Source organism: Lissotriton helveticus, chromosome 8 (genome assembly GCF_964261635.1).
Source record: "Lissotriton helveticus chromosome 8, aLisHel1.1, whole genome shotgun sequence".
In the NCBI taxonomy this organism is placed as follows: Eukaryota; Metazoa; Chordata; class Amphibia; order Caudata; family Salamandridae; genus Lissotriton; species Lissotriton helveticus.
Window position 1 is genome coordinate 926,475,451 of NC_136069.1, and position 24,398 is coordinate 926,499,848.

The 24,398-nt window shown below is 43.3% G+C and overlaps 1 protein-coding gene across 2 annotated transcripts in view; it reads left to right on the forward strand.

The window, feature by feature from the left end:
- The window catches only part of SENP7 (SUMO specific peptidase 7), a 1,147,653-nt gene that overhangs the window by 564,224 nt on the left and 559,031 nt on the right, over positions 1–24,398 (forward strand). For both annotated transcript variants that reach the window (XM_078657763.1, XM_078657764.1), the window contains exon 12: positions 2,852–3,105. In XM_078657763.1, the coding sequence (XP_078513889.1) occupies positions 2,852–3,105 (254 nt within the window). The remainder of the gene's footprint in view (positions 1–2,851; positions 3,106–24,398) is intronic.

Sequence of the window (24,398 nt, forward strand, 5' to 3'; positions counted from 1 at the left end):
CCATGCAATTTTCCATAGGACATTTACATACGTCTACAGCCTGAATGGCTGAACGGAATTACACCAAACTTGGCAAAATGGTACATCAAACCTAAGAGGTCAGGAAGGATCTACTATGCCCCCTTATGGTCATTTCCCCCTTCGCTTTGGCCTCCTCTTGTCTCTCGATCCTACCGAGAGACAAGATGGCGGCCGCTACGGACTGTTTGGAATGTTGACAGACGCCGGAGAACCAATCAGCTTCGCAAAGCTCCGTAACGCGAAAAGTACGCGAAGCGGAGCGCTGTTACAGATATATATCTTTTTTTGATTGTTAATTTCTCAAAATCCACTGGAGCACATATATTGAGACCTAGCAAAGGCACATCGGGCTACCAGTCCCTAATATTTTGCCAAGTTTCGTGCAAATCCATTCAGCCGTTCGATTATTGACATTTAGATACGTCTACAGCCTGAATGGCTGAACGGAATTACACCAAACTTGGCAAAATGGTACATCAAACCTAAGAGGTCAGGGAGGATCTACTATGCCCCCTTATCGTCATTTGCCCCTTCCCTTTCGCCTCCTCTTGTCTCTCGATCCTACCGAGAGACAAGATGGCGGCCGCTACGGACTGTTTGGAATGTTGACAGACGCCGGAGAACCAATCAGCTTCGCTTCACAAAGCTCCGTTGCGCGAAAAGTACGCGAACTGGAGCGCTGCCCGGTCCGCTGTTACAGATATATATCTTTTTTTAAACGTTAATTTCTCAAAATCCACTCGAGCACATATATTGAGACCTACAAAAGGCACATCGGGCTACCAGTCCCTACAATTTTGCCAAGTTTCGTGCAAATCCATTCAGCCGTTCGGGCTAAAAGTGAGGCCAACCGCCCTATGGAAAACTCAATGTTAAAAACACGTTTTGGGACCCCCCTTTTTTCTCGACCCCCCCTGGACGAACCCCCCCCCCCCCAATTTTCAGGGGCTGCTCAGAAACAAAATGTGCCATTTTCCTGAAAATTTCAGCCAATTCCGTCCACAAACGCCAAAGTTATTAGACATAGAATTTTCAAAAAACCCATAGAGAAAAAATCCTAACTATATATACCTACTGGCGACCGCCAGTAGGTAATAAACACACTGAAAAAATATCAATGGTTACAGGGATGTTATAGTTGGGTTCACATTTTACTCACAAAATACCATAGAAATTTGGCAGTTATAGTTATTCTTATGTTAAACTATAACTCGTGGCCTAAAGTTACTTAATGGCACAAGTTATAGTGTTTTCAGATATGTTTAACTGCAAGTATAAATATAACTGCTGAATTTCTATGGTTTTGTGTGGGTAAATCGTGAACCTAACTATAATGTCCCAGTTACCTTTGTTTTTTTTCAGTAAATTGCTATTTTGTTTAATTTAAAGTAATATATAATTTATGTGCACTACTTCAACCACAGCCTTAGCCACAGGTCCTGTCCTGTGGCTGACCCCCCATGCATGCACTGAACCCCTCGCTGTGCAAGGCCTTTAGCCATGCTGGTAGGGGCTATGTATTTTTATCCATAGGACCTTGGATGGTCCTCAGCTGCGACCCGCTGGTGCCTGCGGGATCCTCAATTCAAGCCCCAAAAAAAAACATTTGGGCAATTTCCCTCCATATGTCACTTAGGGTCAGGATACCTCTATCCTGACCCCTTATATATTTTTGCACTTTAGTTTTCCCTCCCTAGAGCCAAGCATCGAAAAAAATGGCAGCCACAACTTTCCTTTCAGGTTGCAACCAGCCAGTCGGGGTCCTGCTTTCCTCATGGATCCCCGGCAAGCACCTGCAAAATCCCCGCTGGGTAGATTTGAAAATGATCCACGTACCTAGATATACATATTCGTATTTCTTAATTACTCTCAAACTATGGAGCAGATTTACACAAAGTTACAAAAAGGTCTCTTTCTAGACCAAGATCCAGCTTTTTGTAAAATTTGAAGTAATTCCGTTCAGTTGTTCGGGCTGTAGCCATGTCTAAAAATGGCAAAATCCCCATTGACATGGCATTGGGAAAACCGTTTTGGGACCCCCCCTTGACCACCGCTTGACAAATCACCCCGAAACTTTCAAGACAGCAGCTGAACTAAATTTCGTACTAGTTTTGAAACTTTTAGCAACATTCATCAAACCGCGCCTAAGTTATTAGAAAGACAGAAAATGTTTTTTCTATGGGAAAAGTTGGTCCTAGCTGTAACTACCTACTAGCTGTCACCAGTAGGTAATATATATATTATACACTTATTTGAAAAATAGTTAAATTTTCGTTGTAAAGGTATGTGTGGTAAAGGCATACGCATGCTAAAAATGTGTATGGTAAAGGTATATGCGTTGTACTGGATGCAAGATAAAGGTACTTCATAGGAATGACTGTGTTGCAAATGCTGTTTCTCATTTGCCAATGGTTCTGTGTCTGAGGGCACAGACAAGCCAACAAAAGTACATTGGTGGTGCTTGTATGAGGCTCCGCTCATCATTTCCAGAGCAGAGCAGCGTCAGTTCGGAGTGGCACGACTACACATTTCAGTACACTTTAAGTTTCTGGATCCGGTCAGATGCCTTGGGAATATTCACAAGATGAGGAATCTGTGGTTAGATAGCATATACACCAGACAAAAAAGTTACATAAGGTAGGTACCTTGTTCATTAAGGACATGATTTCAAAAGGTGGCACACCCCCCACTGATATTCAGATGATCCAGGGCTTGTGGCAGCCTGGAGTTGGTCTACAAATGTGTTGTATTCTGCTTCTTTGTTCAGTGAGTGAACCGTTATTGCAGTTACGCTGTTATGTGATTCTGCGTTCTCATTTTCTTTTTACAGGGAAGGCCAATGAGTTTATTTTTCTTGAGTTGTGCAGACCTCTTACAGATAAAGAAGAGGGCAAACTTTGTGAATTTGTGCAGAAATGGAGCATAGAAAACAGGCATCCAGAACTTTCTGATTTGTTACCTTGGGAGGAAGCGAATACTCTTTTGAAGGACCTCTCCAAAGATGAATGTTCTTTCTTGTCAATCTGCAACATTTCCTGTTATGAAGATAAGAGCACACCGACTGACGCGAAGCAAAAACCTCAGGTAGACTATGACTGATTAAAGTCAGTAAAGGAAATGCTAATATTTTTCATATTCTAAACCGAGCTTCAGCTAGGCCTGTCACTTTTCCGTTTTGTATTTCAATTGTTTGCCTTTACCTTTTCTATCTTTCTTACCTCCAGTTCTTGTTTTTCGATCTGACATTAGTACAACTGCAACATCTACCATTTACTTTTAAGCACTGACTTGGGCTGTAGATGAGAGTCCAGATGCTAATACACTGAATATTCTTTCCAGTTTTAATATGTCTGTGCCTTACCGTGGAGATTTGTGAAGTCTTACATTAGTCAAGAGCGCCAGAGGTGTTAACTTGAAAACACAACGAAATGCATTCATTTTGCCCCTATACTTAGGCACTCCCGTTTTCAGTGATTATTTTTGGTGTATTTCAGTCATTACTCAGTGTTTTCCAAAGCTTTCAAATTAGTGCTTAGCAGTGTTTATACAGCTGCCTACCACTCAAAATACACAAAAGCAGTTTTTTGTGCAGTGAATGTTATGAAGCATATCTTTTGTTTAAAGGAGAAGGAATATGCAGAGTATGTAGAGTCTTCTCATTTGCAATCTGTCCTATGGACTTATGTTAGACTATATACGCATAGAACGTTTGTGTATTGCACTCTTGCTCAAAGTTATTATCCTCTTTCCCACCTATTTACCTCTCACACTCACTCTCAAGACTCTGTCTGGCTTACAGCACTATCAATGGATTAAACAATTAAAAGTGTAGTACTAATTGCTTTATTCAATCATTAAGAATAATCACATACGCATGTACAAGCAATAAAAAAGAAATAAGCTTAAAAAAATTAAATACAATGAATACACACCAATTCATCTCACAACAAACTCTTATAGGAGACACCTAATTACGGTAACCATGCTTTCCATCAATCTTTAGAAGAGCATCCGTTTTCTCTGGCTTAAAGCAAGTTTAAGAAATGAACAGACACTAAAATACACCTCCAGATGATTAGCATGTGTAAAAACTATGAGGCCACTCTAAAACCTTCTAAAGCCCTTTTCTCTAAGAACGGGTATTGAATATTTAGCAGTTCAATTTAGAAAAAAATATGAAATGAAGCATGCTCCGGCCAAACATGTCCCTGGGACAGACAAGACTTGAAGCAGAATCAAATAGTGCTTGAGGGAAAAATAAGTGGGATCTGATTGTACCTGTTCTGAGTCTGATCAGAAGTATTCTGTCCCAGGTATTCCAGACCATTTTAAGGTGCAGTCAAGGCCAATAGTGGTCTGAATCATTACAATAACCACTAACTTGGGGTCTGAGTAGATCCGTCATCTCCCTTTCCTGCTGCATAAAATCCATAAAGGACTTTCTAAACCAAAATCGAAAAAAAGTGGCTATGTCAAAGGTCATACACACAAGAAGGGGTAGAGAGACTCAAATACACGTATAACACCACAAAACAGAAAAAATACAACTGTTTTGGAAAACTGCCCTCACTCACACACCTAAGTGTGTGACATGCTTCATCATCGGGTCTGCTTACAAAACGCCCTGGTGTAGCCACACTCAGGACGGAGCATAAGGGAGGGGGTAAACATAAAAGACCAAAAGACACAATAAAAAAACAAACACAACATATATATAGTGAGCGATCTGTGAGTGTCACCTTGTTACTAAGACTAGTGATGCAACAAAGTGCAGTTAATAGGGAAGTGCCTTAAAACTGGTTTGAGGATACCAAATGAACCTTTATTAGTGGGTTCCACAACCAGGATTAAAAGAAAAATAGGATGAATAGTGTTTAGAAGAGAAGATTTAGGTTCTCAAAACACCCCTCCTGGTACTGCTTGTGCCAACCTGTTTCGACCGACTTACTGCGCCTCAAGAGGTCACTCCGGTCTTCTTCAGGACGTATGTCGTTCCCAGTCCTGATAATGGCCTAACCGCAGTTCGGTCAAAGTGCCAGAATAAAACTGATCACAGAAGGTTTCGACTAAATCATCACGTGTGGAGGGGATTCCCAACAACACTGGAAACAAATACTGATACTGAAACGACAAATAATAACAAATAAATATGTTGTATTTAGGTGCCAGAGAACTGTATATTATCTCAGGCAACTCCATCGGTTATAACAACATGTGCCCTTAGGTAGTCCACAGTAGCATGAATTATCCTACTACAACAGCCCTCGAGGTAAATACATTTGTCACCCCAGGCTACGAATAAAAGAAAAGAAAGAATGTATGTACAATGCTACAAAAGGGCGGGTCACAACATCTCCATGAGTCCATACCCTCTTTCAACCTGTCTCAACTGCCAAAGAGTATATGTATCCCACAAGCGTCTCTAGGAGATGTGCTACCGCTCCCATTCATGTACTCACCGTGTTTATTCTAGTTGTAAACTCAACATGGCGCCCAGCAGGGAGGTGTCTCAAGAACACAACCTATATCCCAAGGAACGAGAGAAATACATATATCAAACTCCTCTTTGCATCATGAACAATTAGTAAATCAGCCCCTTCCACGGACATCTCATCTTCAAGTTAACAAGTCATGAGATGCGATGTGAAGTAAAAGCAAGCCCGTAGATATGAGCCTAAGTATTCTGGTAAAAGTGTAGGTAAACCCCCATGAAGCCTTTCTTTCGAATACGCCGGAATTGCTCGGATCGAGCCGATTTTGCCACCGAGGCTGGCGCCCTAACTCAGAAATTACAACATAGGGGGTTAGGCCATTATCAGGACTGGGAACGACATACGTCCTTAAGAAGACCGGGGTGACCTCTTGAGGCGCAGTAAGTCGGTCGAAACATGTTAGTACAAGCAGTACCAGGAGGGGTGTTTTGAGAACCTAAATTTTCTCTTCTAAACACTACCCATCCTATTTTTCTTTTAATCCTGGTTGTGGAACCCACTTATAAAGGTTCATTTGGTATCCTCTAACCAGTTTTTAAGCACTTCCCTATTAACTGCACTTTGTCGCATCACTAGTCGTAGCTACAGGGTGACACTCACTGATCGCTCACTATATATATGTTGTGTTTGTTTTTGTATTGTGTCTTTTGGTCTTTTATGTTTACCCCCTCCCTTATGCTCCGTCCTGAGTGTGGCTACACCAGGGCGTTTTGTAAGCAGACCCGATGATGAAGCATGTCACACACTTCGGTGTGTGAATGAGGGCAGTTTTCCAAAACAGTTGTATTTTTCTGTTTTGTGGTGTTATACGTGTATTTGAGTCTTTCCACCCCTTCTTGTGTGTATAACGTGACTTAGGGGGTTCGGGGTGGTAGAGTTGTAGATACGGTTGACCCTCTCCCCTCATTTGTGGTTAGTGATATGTCAAAAGTCATACAAATCTTATTCATGTAACAGAGCCACAGAATCTGCATGCCCAATCCACCAGGTAGGCAATCATCCATGATATCCTGGTTGAAGATTGGCATTGGGGATTTGTTCAAACAGAGCACCACAACAAAATGGGAGCCAGTTAATCAAATTTTAACAAAATTGAGGCCAAGCTCGGGATGCACCATATACGTCGAGCTACTTAGTGGAAGACCGAGCTGTCGCTTACAAAATCTATTTTTCTCGCCTTGTAGGCCTGTGACGTTTTTATATCCCACAGGCCAGAGCCAAACAATAAAATGGACAAGCATTTTCTCGTATACATTTCCAAAAGTAAAGCAATTGGCTTCTTGCCTGTCCTTGAGGGTAGGTCAAAAAATAAAGCCAACAGAACTTGACAAATGCTGCTGTTTCCTCATAAGACAAGGGACCCATGTGCCTTGATGGTCAGGTGTGACCCAAGTTATGGCAACTTATGATCTCTAGCACTAGGTTTACCTTCGAGGGACAGATAACAATGAATGATGTAAATTCCTAGGGCCGCTATAAATGTTTTTGTTAAGCTGGTTTCCAAATTAAGCAAATCAAATCAAATCGAGCTTTATTCGACTATTAGTGGAATAATCATAAATGCGTATACAGAAAAAACAATTTAAAAATATGCCCTATAAAAATACATTCACAACGAAAACTAGATGTGCATCAGCATATACTGATTAGTCATTCAATTCTCGGGTTTAAAACCACAATTTACTTGGTCATAGACTTTCTACAAGTGGAAATCATTTAAAACATAACATATAAAGATACAAACACTGTAAACATTAAGTGCACTGCAGCATAAATTGACTAATCTTTATGTTTACAGGTTTAAAACCATGTATCACATGAGCATAGACTTTCTACAGGTGAAAACCGACTTTAGAAATGTAGATATAAATACAATTAAAAGTTCGTCCTTAAGCGATTACATGACCAAAAAAGCAGGGCCGCATAATCGATGACCTAGCGATTTAAGAACAGGGTGAATCCATCTCTTCCTCTAAACTTGATAAAATTTACAAAAAAATAAAACATGAATGGTGGTCTGTGCTGAGGACTCATTGCATGGACATTTTATTAACACGCTGGACCAGTCGTTTCTGGCTGGAAAGCTGAGAGATCTGTGGATAATGTCCAGCCTGAAGCGGGTAAGCAAGAATCTATCGTAATCCGAGGTGGCCAGTTTTAGATAGGGCTGCATTTTAGGAGTGATCAGGATATGTTGATGGGCAATGACAGAGATTTTTTATATCTCTGTATTAAATCTAAGATTTTCTAAATAGTAAAAACAACTTTGTTTAAATTCTTTCTTGTCTAAGTTGGCTAAAGTACAAGGGTCGTCAAAATATTCCTGATGGCCCATTCTGTGCAAAAAGTCTCTGACATATTTCAGCCAACCAATACAAGAAACTTCATCCAGCCCACAACAATTGGTAATAATTTGGCGGTTTAGGACAGTCTGCTCGGTAGTCCAGACTCGATACCAGAGAAGAATTGGTTGAATACGGATTACATCCGTTAAATACGGCAAACCAAGTTCCATATGACAATTAAAAGTGGACACACATTCTGGAACAGCCAATAAAAATCTGAGAAATTTGTTTTCCGCCGTCTGAAGAGTGCTCACATGGATGTGACCCCAAATGCCTGCCCCATAGTTTGCAATAGCAACACATTTGGCTTTATACATTTTAAGTAATTCTGGGGGCGGGCGTTTACTAAGTTTCCTACTAAAATTGGTCAAAGCGGCCAAGGCCTTTAAAAATCACAATTTCCTAGAGTGAATAGCCTGGGTCCATAAGCCAGTACGATCGAATGAGACCCCCAGGTAGGAAAAAAGTATTAGAACATTCAAGGCGGTTTTGGTCAAGAAAAAACGAGCGGGAACTCTTACTCCCTTGTCCGCATTTTAAAATAAAAGTTTTGGAGGTGTTGACTGTGAGACCCAAATTTGACATAAAATTAGCAAAACTAGAAATAACTTTCTGTAAGCTGATCGTGGTCCGAGCCATTAGGACGACATCGTCCGCATACATAAACGCAGGGAGTGGGCACTTCCCTACCAACGGTAGGTCCTGGCACTTATCCATCAAACCTTTTCCTAAGTTGTTAATGTACAGTGTAAATAGGAAGGGAGCCAGGACGCAACCTTGTCTCACTCCTCTTCTAATGGCAAAGGGATCAGTTAGCTCACCCCCTGCCCCGTAACGAACTCTGGCCCCGGCTCCGATATTAAATTGTCTCATAAAAGAAAGGAGACTGGGGTCCACTCCCAAGCTTTCCAAAATCACCCAGAGTTTATCATGGATAACGCAGTCGAAAGCCGCGGTTAAATCCACGAACGCCAGGTACAAGTTACCCCACTTGGCCTTAGTGTATTTTCCTATAGCAAGTTCCAAGTTTAAGCATTGGATCAATGGTCCCCAGCCCTTTACGGAAGCTATATTGGATGTTACTGATTATGTGATGGTCTTCTGCCCAATCCTGTAATCGGGCTAAAAGAACTCTCCCGATGATTTTAACTGTTGAATCTAATAATGAAATCGGCCTGTAACAGGCCAGGCTGTGCCTATCCCCTTTTTTGAAGATTGGCACCAAAATCGATTTGCTCCAGGTTGGGGGAAACCAAGGGAACTACATGCATTGATTACCTGCGTTAAAATGGGTCCCCAGAGCTCATAGTTGTATTTAAAAAGGTCCACAGGGATACCATAAGTGCCGGGTGCCTTCCCCCCTTACTCAGTGTTATGGCCTCCGTGATTACACACAATTCAAATTGGGGATGCAGGACAGTACTTATGTTCTGTGATTCTTTCCTAACTCCAACACGGTCATGGGTTATTAAGTCTGAATGAGCGCTATTATTATTATATCGTTTAGAAAAATGCTCAACCCAATCTCCCCTCGTTATAGCATTTTCTATAGTTGCCCTCTCTGAATCGACTAAAAAGGGAGCATTGACCGCCTTCCAGAATGCTGATGAATCTCTCTGTTCGGTGGCTTCACGCAAGGCAGTCCAGGCTTCCTCCTTTAAAAAAATGTTTCCCTGACACCTGTGCAAGATGATATTCCTTTCTAGCCTCTTTTATCTCTTGCTTGATTGTAACAGTTCTATGAAGGGCTAGTTTGAGAGCAGAGTGGGCTTTCGTGCAGCAAGAATCAAACCAGCCCCTTTTTTGAGGGATCTTGCGTTTTGACTTTGTGGAGAGCGTTACTCACAAACTCAGCAATTTTAGAGTATCCCTCTACAACGTCCTCCCGGGGGTTACCGCTACCTAGACACATGCTAATTGCATCCCTACAATTAATGATGACCTTCTTTGTAAACACATTGGGATCAAGCTTCTTCCAACTCAGGGAATAGCCGTTTTGTTTAGCCAGGGTGATGTCAGTCACAAGAGGACTGGTGATTGCGGGCCTACTAACCACCCTAGAGTTAACCTTAACGTTTATACTCTGTGGAAAATGGTCCCTGAGGGAAATATCGTGAGTATGATACTCTTAATAGTCTTGAGGCGTGTCTAACAGATATTAAAATAAAATCGATTAGAGAGAACAACCCTCGTCCGTTGAAGGTCGAGTTAAAAGGGATCGGCGGACTACAGAGAATATTGGCGAAACCCAAATCTACGGTAGACAGTGTTTCGTTAAGCATACCTCCCTGGTTGGAATGGGTAAAATGGGGACCGCATGAGTCAAGGTAGGTATCAAGGCCGCAAACCCTATTACCATCCTGGTGACAAGTCGTGATGTGAAAATCCCCCCCCCCCCATACAACAAGCAGATCCTTTGTACTGGCTGATTGTAAACCGTTTATCTGTTCACTTACGACACTTAGCGAACCGGGTAGCTCCTCATGGGGTGCATTATTATAAAGATTAATTATTACAATGCCTGTACATTTGTGCCTGTTAGCCACCAGAATTTGAACATAGCGATTAACCACCAGGATTGTGGTTATACTAAAATTAAAAAGAATTGAAACATAAATTCACAACCCTCCCATGGCTCTACCATGGGTTGATGGCGACCGCAGGCGTATGAAATGTTTTAAAACTGTTAATGTGAATGGGGTCAATCGCAGGCAGAAAATATCAAATCCCAAAACAAACTCTGACCACAGAGGGTTCACAATCTTAGTTTTGAGACCTGCAATATTCCAGAACATAATATGACATCCAGTATCCCTCCTGGGACCAGTAATGACATTGGTGCAAGCTCCAGTGAGAGAGGTGGTAAGGGCATCGGGGGGATTATTGGATTAATGACTACTAAAGGAGCCACAGAAGGGGTTATTACATTTGTGGCTGAAAATGAACAGGGGGAGTTAATTGGGGAGGAGTACTGGACTCAATCGTAGTACCTGCTTTCAATGACGTTCTTTACGTGTTGTGCGTTGGGACCCCAAAAGACCAGTATCTGGTCCTACTGAGGTACTCGCGGGATTCACAACCCTGCCCTTCTCCCCTGTTCTGGTAACACAAGTATCCAGGTTCAAAGTGGGTCCCCAGTTTGCCATCTCTCCTCCTCGAGGGGTTCTAAAAAGTCAATCCACTAGATCTGAGTGGGAGAAAAGGTGAAAGCAGTTGTGGACTGGAACATAATACAAAGGGGGAGGATTTGGGAAGTAGCGTCCCCCATTAAAAGGGTTAGGATAAATAGGACGGGACACTTGGTAGAACAACACCAGGGGAATCACATTAATTTCATGATTTGAAATAGAGCGGGTAATTAAGCAAATTAATATAACCACTAAAGGCGTCTGACAAAGACTGAGCTCTTTTGGCATTCTTGAAAATAGGACTGCATCATCCGCCTACAGTAACCAGCCTCTTCTTTACAACTGTTACAGCAAACTAATGATGGACGGAATGCTGACAATTCAAACATTCTCCCCCAGTCAAAAGATCTGAGTTAAATCCATCTTTCTTTTGCCCACTACGCCACTCCAGTTTGGACCCAGCCATATGCAAATCAGTCTTGACCCTGTGCCCTATTGGAACAGTCCAGGCCAAACTGCCAGGCCAGGTCCTCCCTGGACCGGAAACGAGCATCCTGGGACCGGTATCGGGGTATGTCACCCTTCTCCAGCCAGGCTAGCTTAAATCCAGTGGCACAGTGAGCAAGGGACCCACGACTGGGCATATCCATCCCACTTAGGGCGAAAAGTGTTACAGCAAACAAATGATGGACTGAATGCTGACAATGCAAACATTCCCCCCAAGTCAAAAGATCTGGGTTGAATCCATTGTTCTTTTGTCCACAACGCCACCCAAGTTTGGACCCCGCCATATGCAAATCAGTCTTGACCCTGTGCCCTATGGGAACAGTCCAGACCGAACTGCCAGGCCAGGTTCTCCCTGGACCGATAACAAGCATCCTGGGACCGATTTCAGGGTATGTCAGCCAGGTTAGCTTGAATCAAGTGGCACAGTCACCCCGAGTGGGATCGGTATGATCAGATGTGGGTCCCGTGCTCTCCATGCCACTGGAGTCAAGCTATCCTGGCTGATGAGGACTGAAAGCCCGAAACCGATCCTAGGATGCTTGTTTCCAGTCCACAGAGGACCTAGCCTGTCAGTTTGGGCTGGACTGTTCCGATTAGGTGCAGGGTCAAGACTGATTTGCATATGGCTGGGTCCAAATTGGAATGGCAAGGCCCAGATCTCTGTACTGGGGTGAATGTATGACATCGTTCTGCATTCTGTCCATCAATTGTTCTTCTTTACAACTGGCATGTCATGGCCCTTACCAAGTGACCTTCTAACCCCTTAATATAAAACTAAAAAAAGAGTTGGAGCTAGGGCACATTCCTGCTGGACTGCCCAACCTAGGCCAAACAACTCATTCTTCATTTGAGCCATACTTAACGAGACAGCAAGCTCACAATGATGACCCTGCAGAATATCCACAAGGCCTTTCTCCACTCCCATTGTCTCCAACAGGACCAAAGCTTCAACTTGACCACACTGTCAAAGGCACATGACAGGTCCAAAAAGGCTAGGTTGATGGAACTTGGTTTAGCCACAGTATATTTGCCTATCAAAAGATGCCATTAGAGGAATTGTACCACCTTCCCCAGCCCTGTCATAAACCCATACTGAGCCTCAGAAAGTAAAACAGTGTCTTTAAACCATGGAGTTAGAACTAAGAGAAAAATCGGACGATAACACCTAGGGTCTAGTCTACTCCCCTTTTCAAGCTCAGGAACGATAATTGCCATTCTTTGGAAGAAGGGAAGCCAGATTTACAGACATGATTTATGCAGTTGGTAAGGAATGGTGCCCATAGCTCCTGGCTTTGTTTGTATAGGTCCACTTATACCCCATGAGGCTATGGTGCTTTATTTGAGGTGCTCAGCTGGATAACTTCTGTAACTTCATCCAGGAAGACCACAATACTGAGGCGAAAACTAGGCAAGGACAGATCTGAGATTTCATGCATAGTGAGCGCAGAGGAATACATCCGAGATGCATGTGTCACCCAGTGCTTAGGAGCTATGTTCATTACTGGTTTGTTGCTGGGGCAGTTGATAGACTTATTTTTATTAACAGTCTCCCAGAACAGCAGTGTGGTTTGGCCCTGCAGGAGAAAAACAGCTTTTCTCTCGTATCTCTCTGCAAGTTCAATTTTCTCTGTCTCAGGACTGGTTTATAGACTCTGCTTCATTTAGAAATAAAGGGTTTCTTTTTAGATCTGGCATTAGCTAAGGCCTTTTGAATTTACTAATATAAATATAATATAATTACATACAGCGGTTTTCAACCACTTCTCCTTATCCATTGGCCTGTTGTTGTGTCATTCACATTCTGCTACCGCCCACTACAGCACATAGCATGTGGCAGTGGGTCAACCTACTTAACCCACTGGTTAACTTCACTTAGAGTGACTGCATTCTTCTCTCTCACAAGGAGCACATCCGCACACAAGCTAGATCCCGTCAGTGCCAATGTTTTTGTTTTTACTTTATAATTACTTTAGTGTGTCGTTTGTGTTTAGAGTCAATGTAAAAGGTGGCTACAAGGGAATTCATTCAATAGTTTTCAATTTGTATATGACATCTTGCAGGTTCATTGGCCAATTAAACCCTGTGTATCCATAGGATTACTCAAACTACTAATCAAATATTTCTTTACGAAGCAAACAACATTTAAATGTAGAAGAGAGGAAGAGGCACACAGCAGTAAAGGTTATGTTATAAATCGATTGTATTGGCATAAGTCACAACATAAATCAATGGGGACAAATAATAGAACAAAACTAGTAAAAAGTCATGAAAAGCGATATGTTAACATCCAATCGACAATTCATCACATTAACATCAGCTCCATAAATTTATAAGGAAAAGCAGAATCATAAATGAATCCTGGTATCCTTCTGTACACAAAATAGCTGTGGAGTTGATGCTTTATGTCGACGTAATAGATGAAGTACTTTGAAATAATCGTGTAGGGGAAATGCGCTCCGGTATTACTCGGTCTAGCCGTCTCAGGTTGCATGGAAGTACTTCATCTATTACCGCTTGTTTGGCATATAAAATAACCTCATCTATATTGCCATTATATAAGTCTTGATTGATCAGAGGAGCTCAACCAGATACCACTGGAGAATCATCTTTATAAAGTGTCCATTCTCAAGATTGGCTTTACACTTTATGTTTACCCAAGGGGTTTTTATCTGATGAAAACTTAGTCCTGATGATGGTCTTACGGATGACAACTTACAAGACCGAAACGTCGACATAAAGCATCAACTCCACAGCTATTTTGTGTACAGAAGGATACCAGGATTCATTTATGATTCTGCTTTTACTTATAAATTTATGGAGCTGATGTTAATGTGATGAATTGTCGATTGGATGTTAACATATCGCTTTTCATGACTTTTTACTAGTTTTGTTCTATTATTTGTCCCCATTGATTTATGTTGTGACTTATGCCAATACAATTGATTTATAACATAACCTTTACTGCTGTGTGCCTCTTCCTCTCTTCTACATTTAAATGTTGTTTGCTTCGTAAAGAAATATTTTGATTAGTAGTTTGAGTAATCCTATGGATACACAGGGTTTAATTGTCCAATGAACCTGCAAGATGTCATATACAAATTGAAAACTATTGAATGAATTCCCTTGTAGCCACCTTTTACATTGACTATTCACTGCCCGAGCCTACAAGGGTTGATTGGGTTTTCCCACGTCTTTGGATGTTTGTGTTTAGAGCCTGATGTGACCGCAGGAACCTTCCTAGGCACATTTCATCTTTATCAGATCCCATCTCCTGCCAATGCTGTTGTAAATTCCTTTAGGAGTGTTTTTCTGGCTATCGCTATTTAACTGCATTCCAGATTGTGTCCATTTGAGACTATTCTGTATTGTTATCCTCTTTTTACTTTTTTCTTTCTCTCCATTATTTTTCTTTCCTCCCTTCCTTCTCTTTTCTCTTTCTCTGTAGTTCTTTCTCTTTTCATTCCTTCCTTCTTTCCTTCTTTCTTTTTTCCTGCCTTCTTTAATCCTGACCTCCCCTCATTCCTTTTCCTTCTTTGCTTTTCTCATTCTTTGCTTTTCTCATTCTTTCTATTTCTTTCTCTCTCGTTCTTTTTCTTTCACTTTCTTTCTTTCTCTTTCTTTGTTTCCCTTTCCTTCCTTCTTTTTTGCGTTTCCTTTATTTCTTTTCTCTTTTACCTTCTTTCTCTCCCTCTAGCTTCCTTTTCTTCTCTTTTCATCTCTATATTTCATCATTGCTTTTCTATTCCTTGTTTCTCTTTCTTTCTTTTTCTTTCTTTCTTCTCTCCTTTCAGCTTTCGTTCCTTCTTTTCCCATCTTTCTTTCTTTACTTCTTTCTTTCTTTTTTGTTTTTCTTTCTTGCCTTCATTTTTTCTTACTCTTCTCTTTGGTTTTTTCCTTTTGTTTCCTTTCTTTCTTTCTCTTCCTTTCCTTGTTTTATCCCTTACTTTTTCTTTGTCATGACCCTTTCTTTTTCTTGCTTTTTTTCATGATAGCAGCCTTCCATTCCTTCTCATCTTCTTTCCTCCTTTTAACTTTCTTCAACCCTACATAGGGTATGAGACAAATGTATCATGATATACGACCATCATTTCTTACGCCAATAGTCAAGCATACCTTACTCTTTTTGTCTTTCTCGCAAGAGGCTTGCAGCCAGTGCCAGACTGATTGACAGTTTTAGATCTTTGGTAGCCAAGACCGTTTGATGTTTCTAAAATTATGTGTATAACATAGTTACTTATTTGGTTTCAGTTAGACTTCATCAATTAGTCTGAGACTGGTGTCATTTGCATCTTTCTCCCACTTACTTCAGCATACATTAATCGGTGATGTATCAGCCTACTTCACAGTAATGTGTGTTTTTATAGACTTTAAAAATATTTTTGATAAGTATCAAATTTTTTGATTTTTATGATTCATGAGGGCCCGGCATTTTCCCAAACAATAACGTTTTGCAAAAATCATGACAAAACAAAACCATGATTGCCAGATGGATGGCGGCCCACGCCAGATGTATTGGCATTGCCAATTCTTATTGGGATTTGCATGGAGGATGGTACATAGTCTGGAGGTTGCTTTTCTGCAAGTGCAATGAAACCAGAAGTGATGAGTGTTTTTCTGGGGGCTGATGGGAGATAATATTCAAATATTTTAATGAACTCATTTTGAGACACTTTTTGGGGTCATTCATGTACCCCTTCCTGAATATTATGACATTGCAAGAGTGGTCATCCCTGCCAACAGCATAGTATCTTGTGAACCTTTTACATTTTTAATTGAATTACGCCAAATTAATTTGTAGACCTGCATTCTAAGGCACCTGAAAATGTAAGCTTTAAACATGCTTGCCACAGTTTTCTGTACTATTTACCTGACTATATTAAGGTAGTGCAGATGTGTGGACATTCATAGCTGCCATGTGTACCCATGGAAAATTACAAATATATGTCAGTCCTGACCTTTTAACAGACATCACATTGTATTCTGAGACTCAAAAATTTGCAGTTACTGTTGTAACTATGGGTTTATAAACCCCAGCAGCAAAATGCAATTGGGTAAAAAGCCAGGATTAGCTGAAGGTATGACGCACACCATTAGGAATCCTTCCAGCTGTGAATTGTGTTGGTATTTGGAGAGTCTTGTGTCATGTTTTTATCTCTATGCTATGTGCATGGCGACAGTACTCTTTTCACAGAACCCAGTCACTACACTTTGCATTAAACGTGTAAAGCCTTGGGTATTTGGCAGGTGACATGCTTTCAATATGGACTTGCTAGGAAAGGTGTCTGATGTATTAAAGGGTTGTACTTATTCTGCCTGTGAGTAAATGAGCATATTGGCCAAGATTCTTATGAATATTCTTGTGAATGTTGACAAAAACATTTTTTAAGAGTCCGCAGTGGTCGGATAGACCGCTGCTTAGTCTTAACTAAGTTTCCAAAAGTTTCAATTATTTGTTTTAAATGCATCCCTTTTTCCTTCAAGAAAAACGAGCTACACTTCAAAAATAAATACTTTATTGAAAAGCAATCACAGACATGGTTGTCTGTGGATCTCGGTGATCTGTGGAAATGTAGTCGGGCACAATTTACGACCTACTTCATTCATTTTCATGAGGTAGGTGGAATTGCGACCCACTACGATTCTGTATTTAGTGAACTGACTTCATAATTCAGTTGGGTCGCAAAATACCAATGCATTAGGTAAAAGTCGGCCAAATTACAACCACTTTTACCAAATACTTTCTTCAGACTTGAGACCCTTCAATTCTTTTGGGTGTAGTTTTGAAGTATGGTACAGTAGAGAGACGGTAAATCCCAATTTGCTCTGATCTGCCATAGTGAATGACTGCCTTATTATTGCTCTGGATCAGATGGCAACCATAGAACCTTACCAACCCTGGGCATTTCTGAAAACTTAATGCCATACGGAGTCCACAGTGTTGTGGTTTGTGTGACCTCTGCTCTTTTTCCTACTCAAAATTCTCTGCACACTTCAAACTTTGCAGAACATCACCATTTTTTTCTTCACATATCCTCAATTTTTATGGCAAAAGACTGATTTCTCCACTTTACGTTTTGGGGCCTATTGCGTCATGGGTGATAGGACGCCTACCAAAGTGGGGTGCAGTTTTTATCGGGAGAAGCGTTGGAACACAGAATATTTGAACATTTATTATTATCAATTGAATTTCTCGATTTATTTTGCTTCCAAAAATGAATTGATGCATGGTTGGTTCACAATGAAATAGTATTATAAGCGCCAACTCAGTTGTTGGCTATTGGTATTGCGTGGTTTTGGAAAGCAAACAAACACTATATATTGCTGCAACCAGAAAAGTCTGATAGAAGTAATGGTATATTACTTTTGTAGATCAACTATTGGGATAAAAAAATATATAAATTATTACTTTCTTATTAAAACAATGTGTGCTCTATACAAATGACCCCTTGCTGAATTCAGATTTTTTTGTCTACTTTTCACAACCATATAGCTTTCCAGGTGCACCCTTGGGTTTCACACCTGTGTCCACCACAAACTGTAACTAAGGAAAAGCCAGGAAAAATAGACTTACTTACAAAAATGCAAAAGGTGTAGTTAAAAAAGAAAGTGATTTTCTTTTTACAACTCTGATCATTTCTGAAAGCTGGTGAAAAGGTGACCTTAGCCCAGCAAAACATTTGTTGATGCCATTGTTGGAAAGAAGAAAACAAATGTTCTATCTTGCACAGCATTTTAGATGGCTTCTTATAACTGCAGATTCCTCACCTTGGAATATTCCCCAGGTGCTAGATTGGATCTGGAAACTTTCCTTCAGCAGTGCTCCAGTGCGTCCCGGGTTGGGGGTGTGCGACTCTGCATTTAAGTGTCACTCCTGTGCATTGATGTCAGTTCCTTTCTTTCTGTGCCTTTTGACACAGGTCAAAGGGTCCCAATGTCAACACCTTCTCAAGGCTTCCAAACAAAACTAGTGTGCTAGGGAACAATGTCCCCTTCTAAAATGATAAACTTTAAACCATGGCATGACTTTAGAAAGCAGTTGTTGGTTACTGACTTGTATGAGGAGCATCTCTGGTATTTGGGCTTGAGGCATGACTCAGTGGTTTGCAATAAAAGTGCTCTGATGTACTCGAAGGCTACATAGGACTGAAAAGCAAAGCTGTATATCGCCAAACATAGGAAGTATTTTCAGCCCTCCCTAAAATCCTGCTCAAAGTCGCAGGCATGAGCTTCATCTCGCTCTCAAAGCCATTTCCATGAGAGGTCAACTTTGCAGTTAAAGTCCTCTTTAAGTCTAAATCAAAGTTCAAACACAGCCACAAAAAAGCGAAGCAGTATTTGATCCCTTTCTGCCACTCTGTATCCAAAAAGGAGGCATAAGGACGTCTAGATGTCAATTGGTTTCCCTCGAAGTGTCAGGTCGTGGAGTTGATTCTGGTGTGCCCTGAGTTTCCCAGCCCAACAGTGGTACTGCAGAAAATCGAACCATTCAAGGAGACCATGCTGCAGGTTTTTGGTACACTTGCAGCTCCTTCTGAAAAACCATCAGGCCCTAAGGAACTGCAGGGGTACCAGTCGGGTTCTTGACTATGAATCAGTCCTCTGCACCATGTGACCCTTTGAAACCTGAACTTCGCCCCTTAGCTCCTTTGGTACAGACACCCACTCCGGCCCCACAACCTGTGCAGGACCCTTTCTCATTGTTGCTGATAAAGACACCACTGTCACAAGAAGAGGATCCAGTGCTGATTCCAACATCTGTCAAGGAACCAATTTCCACCAAAGCTAGACTAGTGTCATGCTGTCGGATTCTAAAAAAAATCTTGCTCCTGCCCACGAGTGGATAGGCAGGTGTCCAAGTGCCACAGGCAAGCTCCTGGCTACCCTGATTTTCTTACTAAAATTTCTACTCCAGAGGGCATTGTAGTTCAATCTCCTAACAGTAAGGTAAACCCCAGTTCATCCCCCCAAAGTCTCTGAATAGGGAGTCCATGAAGATTTAGAGTTTTGGTAAGCGGATGTTTTCATCAGCCAGCCTGGCACTGCGATTGGTAAATGCTGCTTGTTTATTGAGTCTGGGACATGAACAGTAAGATCTTGCCAGTGCTTCTGGAAGCCCTTAAGTCCTCTCTGGTTCAGACAATGTTTTTTTGATTATCAACTTTATAAAATTTCCAAAACAACCAAACCGCACCGTTCAGAAGTACTCCGGATAGAGTCAGACCAAGATAGCCACAATCCACATCGATACATTAAATGACATAAGTGCAGAGCAGAGACCAACACATCCAGAGACAACCCATAGGCCCACCCAGCCCACCCTACAATCTCCATCACTCCCACCCACTTCCCCCACATTCGTCGCAATTTCTTAGGGCAGCCTCTGGCCACATAAAGAGGCCGTTCCTGTGCGGCACACCAGTCCACGCCTCTGCGCCAACGGGCCAATGTTGGCGTGGTGTCAGTCAGCCATTGGGCAGCGATATCTCTTCCCAGTCCCACCCTCCTTCACCCGTGTGAACTTGTAGACTAATAAGGAGCTCAACTCTCTCCCAACCCTCCATCCAGGCCATGATAGTGTCTCCACCTGGACCAAACCTTTCGAAACTTCCTAGGGCACCCTCTAGCTTTATAGGTTACTCTCTCGGCAGCCATGTATAGGTCCAGCCCTCTTCTCCACTCCTCCAATTCCGGGGAGTCGGTGACCCCCAATGTCTCGCTATGTCTCTTTTGGCAACCACTAGGGCTAGAACCAGGAAAATTAGGAGAGGGCGCGGTAGGTCCACGTCGTTAGTCATCCCCAATAAAGCCAACTTGGGCTCCTGTGCAAGTGGGACCTCTAATATCTCCTCTAGTTCCATAAAGATGCGATTCCAGTAGGTTTGAATTACCCCACATGTCCATATTATGTGATAAAAATCCCCGTCTGCCCTGTGGCATCGAAGGCATCTAGTGTCCTCTATTTTTCCCATGTTATGGAGTCATACCCTGTCATAATAGGTTCTGTGTAACACATTGTATTGAATGAGGCGGAGTCTGGACTTAATCGCCACCTCTCGGGGATGCAATAACACCATGTCCCAGTCCAGGTCATCAAGTGCTTCCACCTCACCCTCCCAAGTATTTCTAAGTTTCGCCAGATCCCCTAGCATATTGTTGGTTAAGGTTTTGTAGGTGAGTGAGACCGCCTTCCCCTGAATCTGTTCTTGTAAAAGCCTCCCCTCCAATGGTGCATATTCTGTAAGCCCTGACAAGGGTATGTTTTGTGCCCTCCAGGCATGGCGTAGTTGGGTATATTTGAAGATCTGTGAGTGTTGGAGCCCAAACTCTGCCTTCAGAACCTGAAAGGATTTCAGTTCCCCCTTAGCGATCACATCACCGATAGTGGAGATTCCGATGTCATCCCATCGTTTAAATCCCTTAAGTTTATGAAGTTCAGGTAGCCACATGCAGGGCCATAGTGGCGTCTGCCGGGTGGGTGTCTTATCCCAGCCTGTACGTTTCAATGCCTTGTTCCATGCACGTAATGTAATAAGAGTCGCTGGAAGCAGTGATTGCCGTGCGGAGCCTCCGTATAGGTAGTGCAGTAAATTGTGCGAGGACAATTTGTCGTTCTAGGGCATATGTGGGGTGGTCTGCCTGTGTATGTAGCCATTCATTAATAGGGGTCATGTGTTCCGCCCAGTAGTAGGCTTCTAGGTTCGGGAGTGAGATCCCGCCGCTATATTGGTGCCTTTGGAGAGTGGTCAATGCTATTCTGGGTTGTTGACCTAGCCATAGAAAGGCCCGAAGATCCGAATGGATTTTACGCAGCAGCGTCTCCGGGAGGAAATAGTATTCATTCTGTAGGGCGTACAAATATTTGGGGAGAATAATAATTTTGTACATTGCCGCTCGACCTAAGAATGTAAGTGGCGGAGGAGGAGCCTAGACGGCGGCCAAAATGGCCGCATAGACGCCCGGCTCCGCCGCGTGCCCTCACCTCCCATGCCATCCTGCCGTCGATCCTGAACCCCGATTGCTGCCAAGTGTGTATGAATGCCCGTGAAGCCCGGCTGTGTTATTCCGGTGCGGAATCCGCCTCTGATGGCCGAGATACATCGTCTCACACATCCCGGCCCTTGCGCTGCGTGAGCTGGGACCTCGAGTGACGCTGCATCCGGCGCGCGACTGAACAACATCGGCTCCGACCGGCCGGCTTCGCCCGGTTGCCCAGACCGGGACCTGTGATTAGACGCGGCCAGAGACGGCTGGTCGGGGATTGGCGCTGGCACCCCTGAACGGCCCAACAAAGGTTTCCGCCGGTACCTACTATCGATCGTACCCTCGGCTACACCCACCGACATACGGCCAGGCTTCACCCTATCCCGGGAACTGCCGGCGACCGATGGATCTCCTTGCAATTCTGTTTTACGGGAGGAATCGGACACGCATGGTAAGCGTCTTGTACCGTGGTGGGGGATCGTGGTCTTGAGTGTGCCTGCTACGCCCCGCTCCTTTGTTGTGGGTGGCGGTTGGCTTTTTGACTACCGGTGGTGCTTGCTTCCCCTTCTGCCCTGGGGGGTCCTTGGACGAGATGTGCACTACAGTGACCCGTGGAGTGGCGATGGAACCCACACTGCGAGACGTCCTACTGGCTCTTACGAATTTGCACTCCCTTTTGAGCTGCCGCTGGATGCCCGTTGATGACCCGCAGGCGGCGGCGAGTTGTGCGATGACTGACGACCAAAGTATCGATCCGGAGCCCGACCTTCCCCGGTCTGCCGATGCTGAGGACCCCTTGAAGTGCGTGGGACTGGACAGTGGACTTGGTGGATCATGTGGCCGCGCCTATGTCTCTGCTGACTTTCTCACCCTCCAGCTGCCTATCACCGCTCCTGATTTGCGTTGCCCGGTTTTCGCGCCGGCTGATGTGTCATGGAGTCGCACTATCGCAATGATTTTATTGCTTTTACCTACTGCTACATTAGTTCCACAAGGGACTGTGGACTCATTGACCCTGGCCTCCCTTGCTGTGCGACGCCTTACTACCTTAACTCGGACCGGACAAGGCTGAACCTGAACTGTTTAAGTATTTGCTGGATGTTATTGGTGCCGGACTGTGACATGGCTTTTGATGAAGTCTTGGAGTGATTGGGATGACTCTACATTGCTGTTTGCCCTCCGTTGTGGTGGGCTTACTTGTTCTTTCAGGATGGGTGGGGGAGGGGCGTGTCTGGGGCTGGGGCTGGGGCCCTCCTCCTCTTTTCCCTTTTTCGGGGTTTCCTGGGGCGACAGGCATGCCTATGGGGGGGGGGTGGGCCGTGGCCTTCCGCTGCATGCAGGGTGGGGGGTGGGGATGGGACGTGTGTTTCTTTCTTCTTTGTCTCTATGGCCCGCTTTTTCTCTTCTTTTCTTGGTCCTTCTTGGTAATTCTTCCTTTTTTATGTTTTTTGTGGTTGTAGTCCGGGGCTTGGGTTCCTTGGGAGGTTCATTGTTTGTGTCCTCGTATGTTACACGATACTGTTAACATTGTTCGATTCGTGAGCGGGTCACTATGATTCGGTGGGATTGTTCGTAGACTTCTGTCTTCCTGTTGTTCTCTCAATGGTACGCTCAACTGCATGCTGTTGTCCTGTCCTGTGCTTAGCTTGGTAAACGGTGTCGTCCTGTGGGTCAGGTTTTGCTTTTTGGGAAGGATCTTACATTTTGTGCTCATGTTTTTTCGCATTGTTTATTGATTCTCTGGATGTGATATCGCCTCTCGTGCTTAGCCATTGACTGCTTATATGTCCTGGTTTTTACTGTCTACTTCTCCTTCTACTTGAGGGCGATTCGCTCGTTACATGACTTGCTCCACGTAAGGTTTTGTATTATTGTATATCACTGGATCCTTCCATCTCTGCTATAGAATGACCCCTCTCGCATCCTATTATACGTGGACAGACTGAACTGTAACTCCTACGGTGTTATACCGATTGGGCGGGCACTGACTGGTGTATACTGCAATTCCGCGCTTGGGTATCCTACTTGCGACATCTCTCGCCAGTATCCTGATTATTGTCGTTCCACTATTGGATATCCTGCTATATAGTTCGCCCTATTGGCTATCTGGCCTGACTCTGTGATACTTCCGCAAAATTATAAAATGAAACCTACGTTCTCCTTTTCCTGCCATTTTGTACCACTGCATCGTATTGTTATTGTTTTTGGCTTTTCCGCAGCGCAAGGTGGACTGAAATGTTATTATTTGTCATAGCGGCCGGCCCGCAGTGGTTGTAGGCAGACGCTGTGTACAGTGCATACGATAAATAAAGGTTTTCAAAAAAAAAAAAAAAAGAATGTAAGTGGCAGTCGTCTCCATCGATCCATGTCAGCGGTGGAGTTCAGCGTGACCCTCTCTATATTTTTATGAAGCGAGAGTTTCCTATCAAGGGTGATGTAAATCCCCAGGTATTGAAAACCCTCTGCTGTCGTGATTAATTGTTGTGGCAGCGTCGTCCAGCGGCTACCGCCCCTAGGGTCATACAGGATTGATTTATGCCAGTTTATTTGATAACCAGAGTGCTTACCATAGCATCCAGTTCCAAGAAGATCTCTGGGACAGTGGTTTCCGGGTTGGTGATGTACAGGAGGACATCGTCCGCATAAAGGGACAACTTTTCCTGGGCCATTTCCGTATCGGTTCTTTTGAATCCGGTGATCTCCGGGTTTTGCCGAACCCTGGCTGCTAGGATCTCGATGGTGAGTGTGAATAGGAGGGGCGACAGAGGGCAGCCCTGCCGTGTCCCTCTCTGGATCTAGAATTCCCGAGACAGACTCCCATTAACCCTCACTCTAGCCCGTGGCGCGGTGTAGAGGAGCCGAACCCAAGTCTGAAATTTAGGGCCAAAACCAAATTTTTGTAGGACTCCCTCCAGAAACGGCAA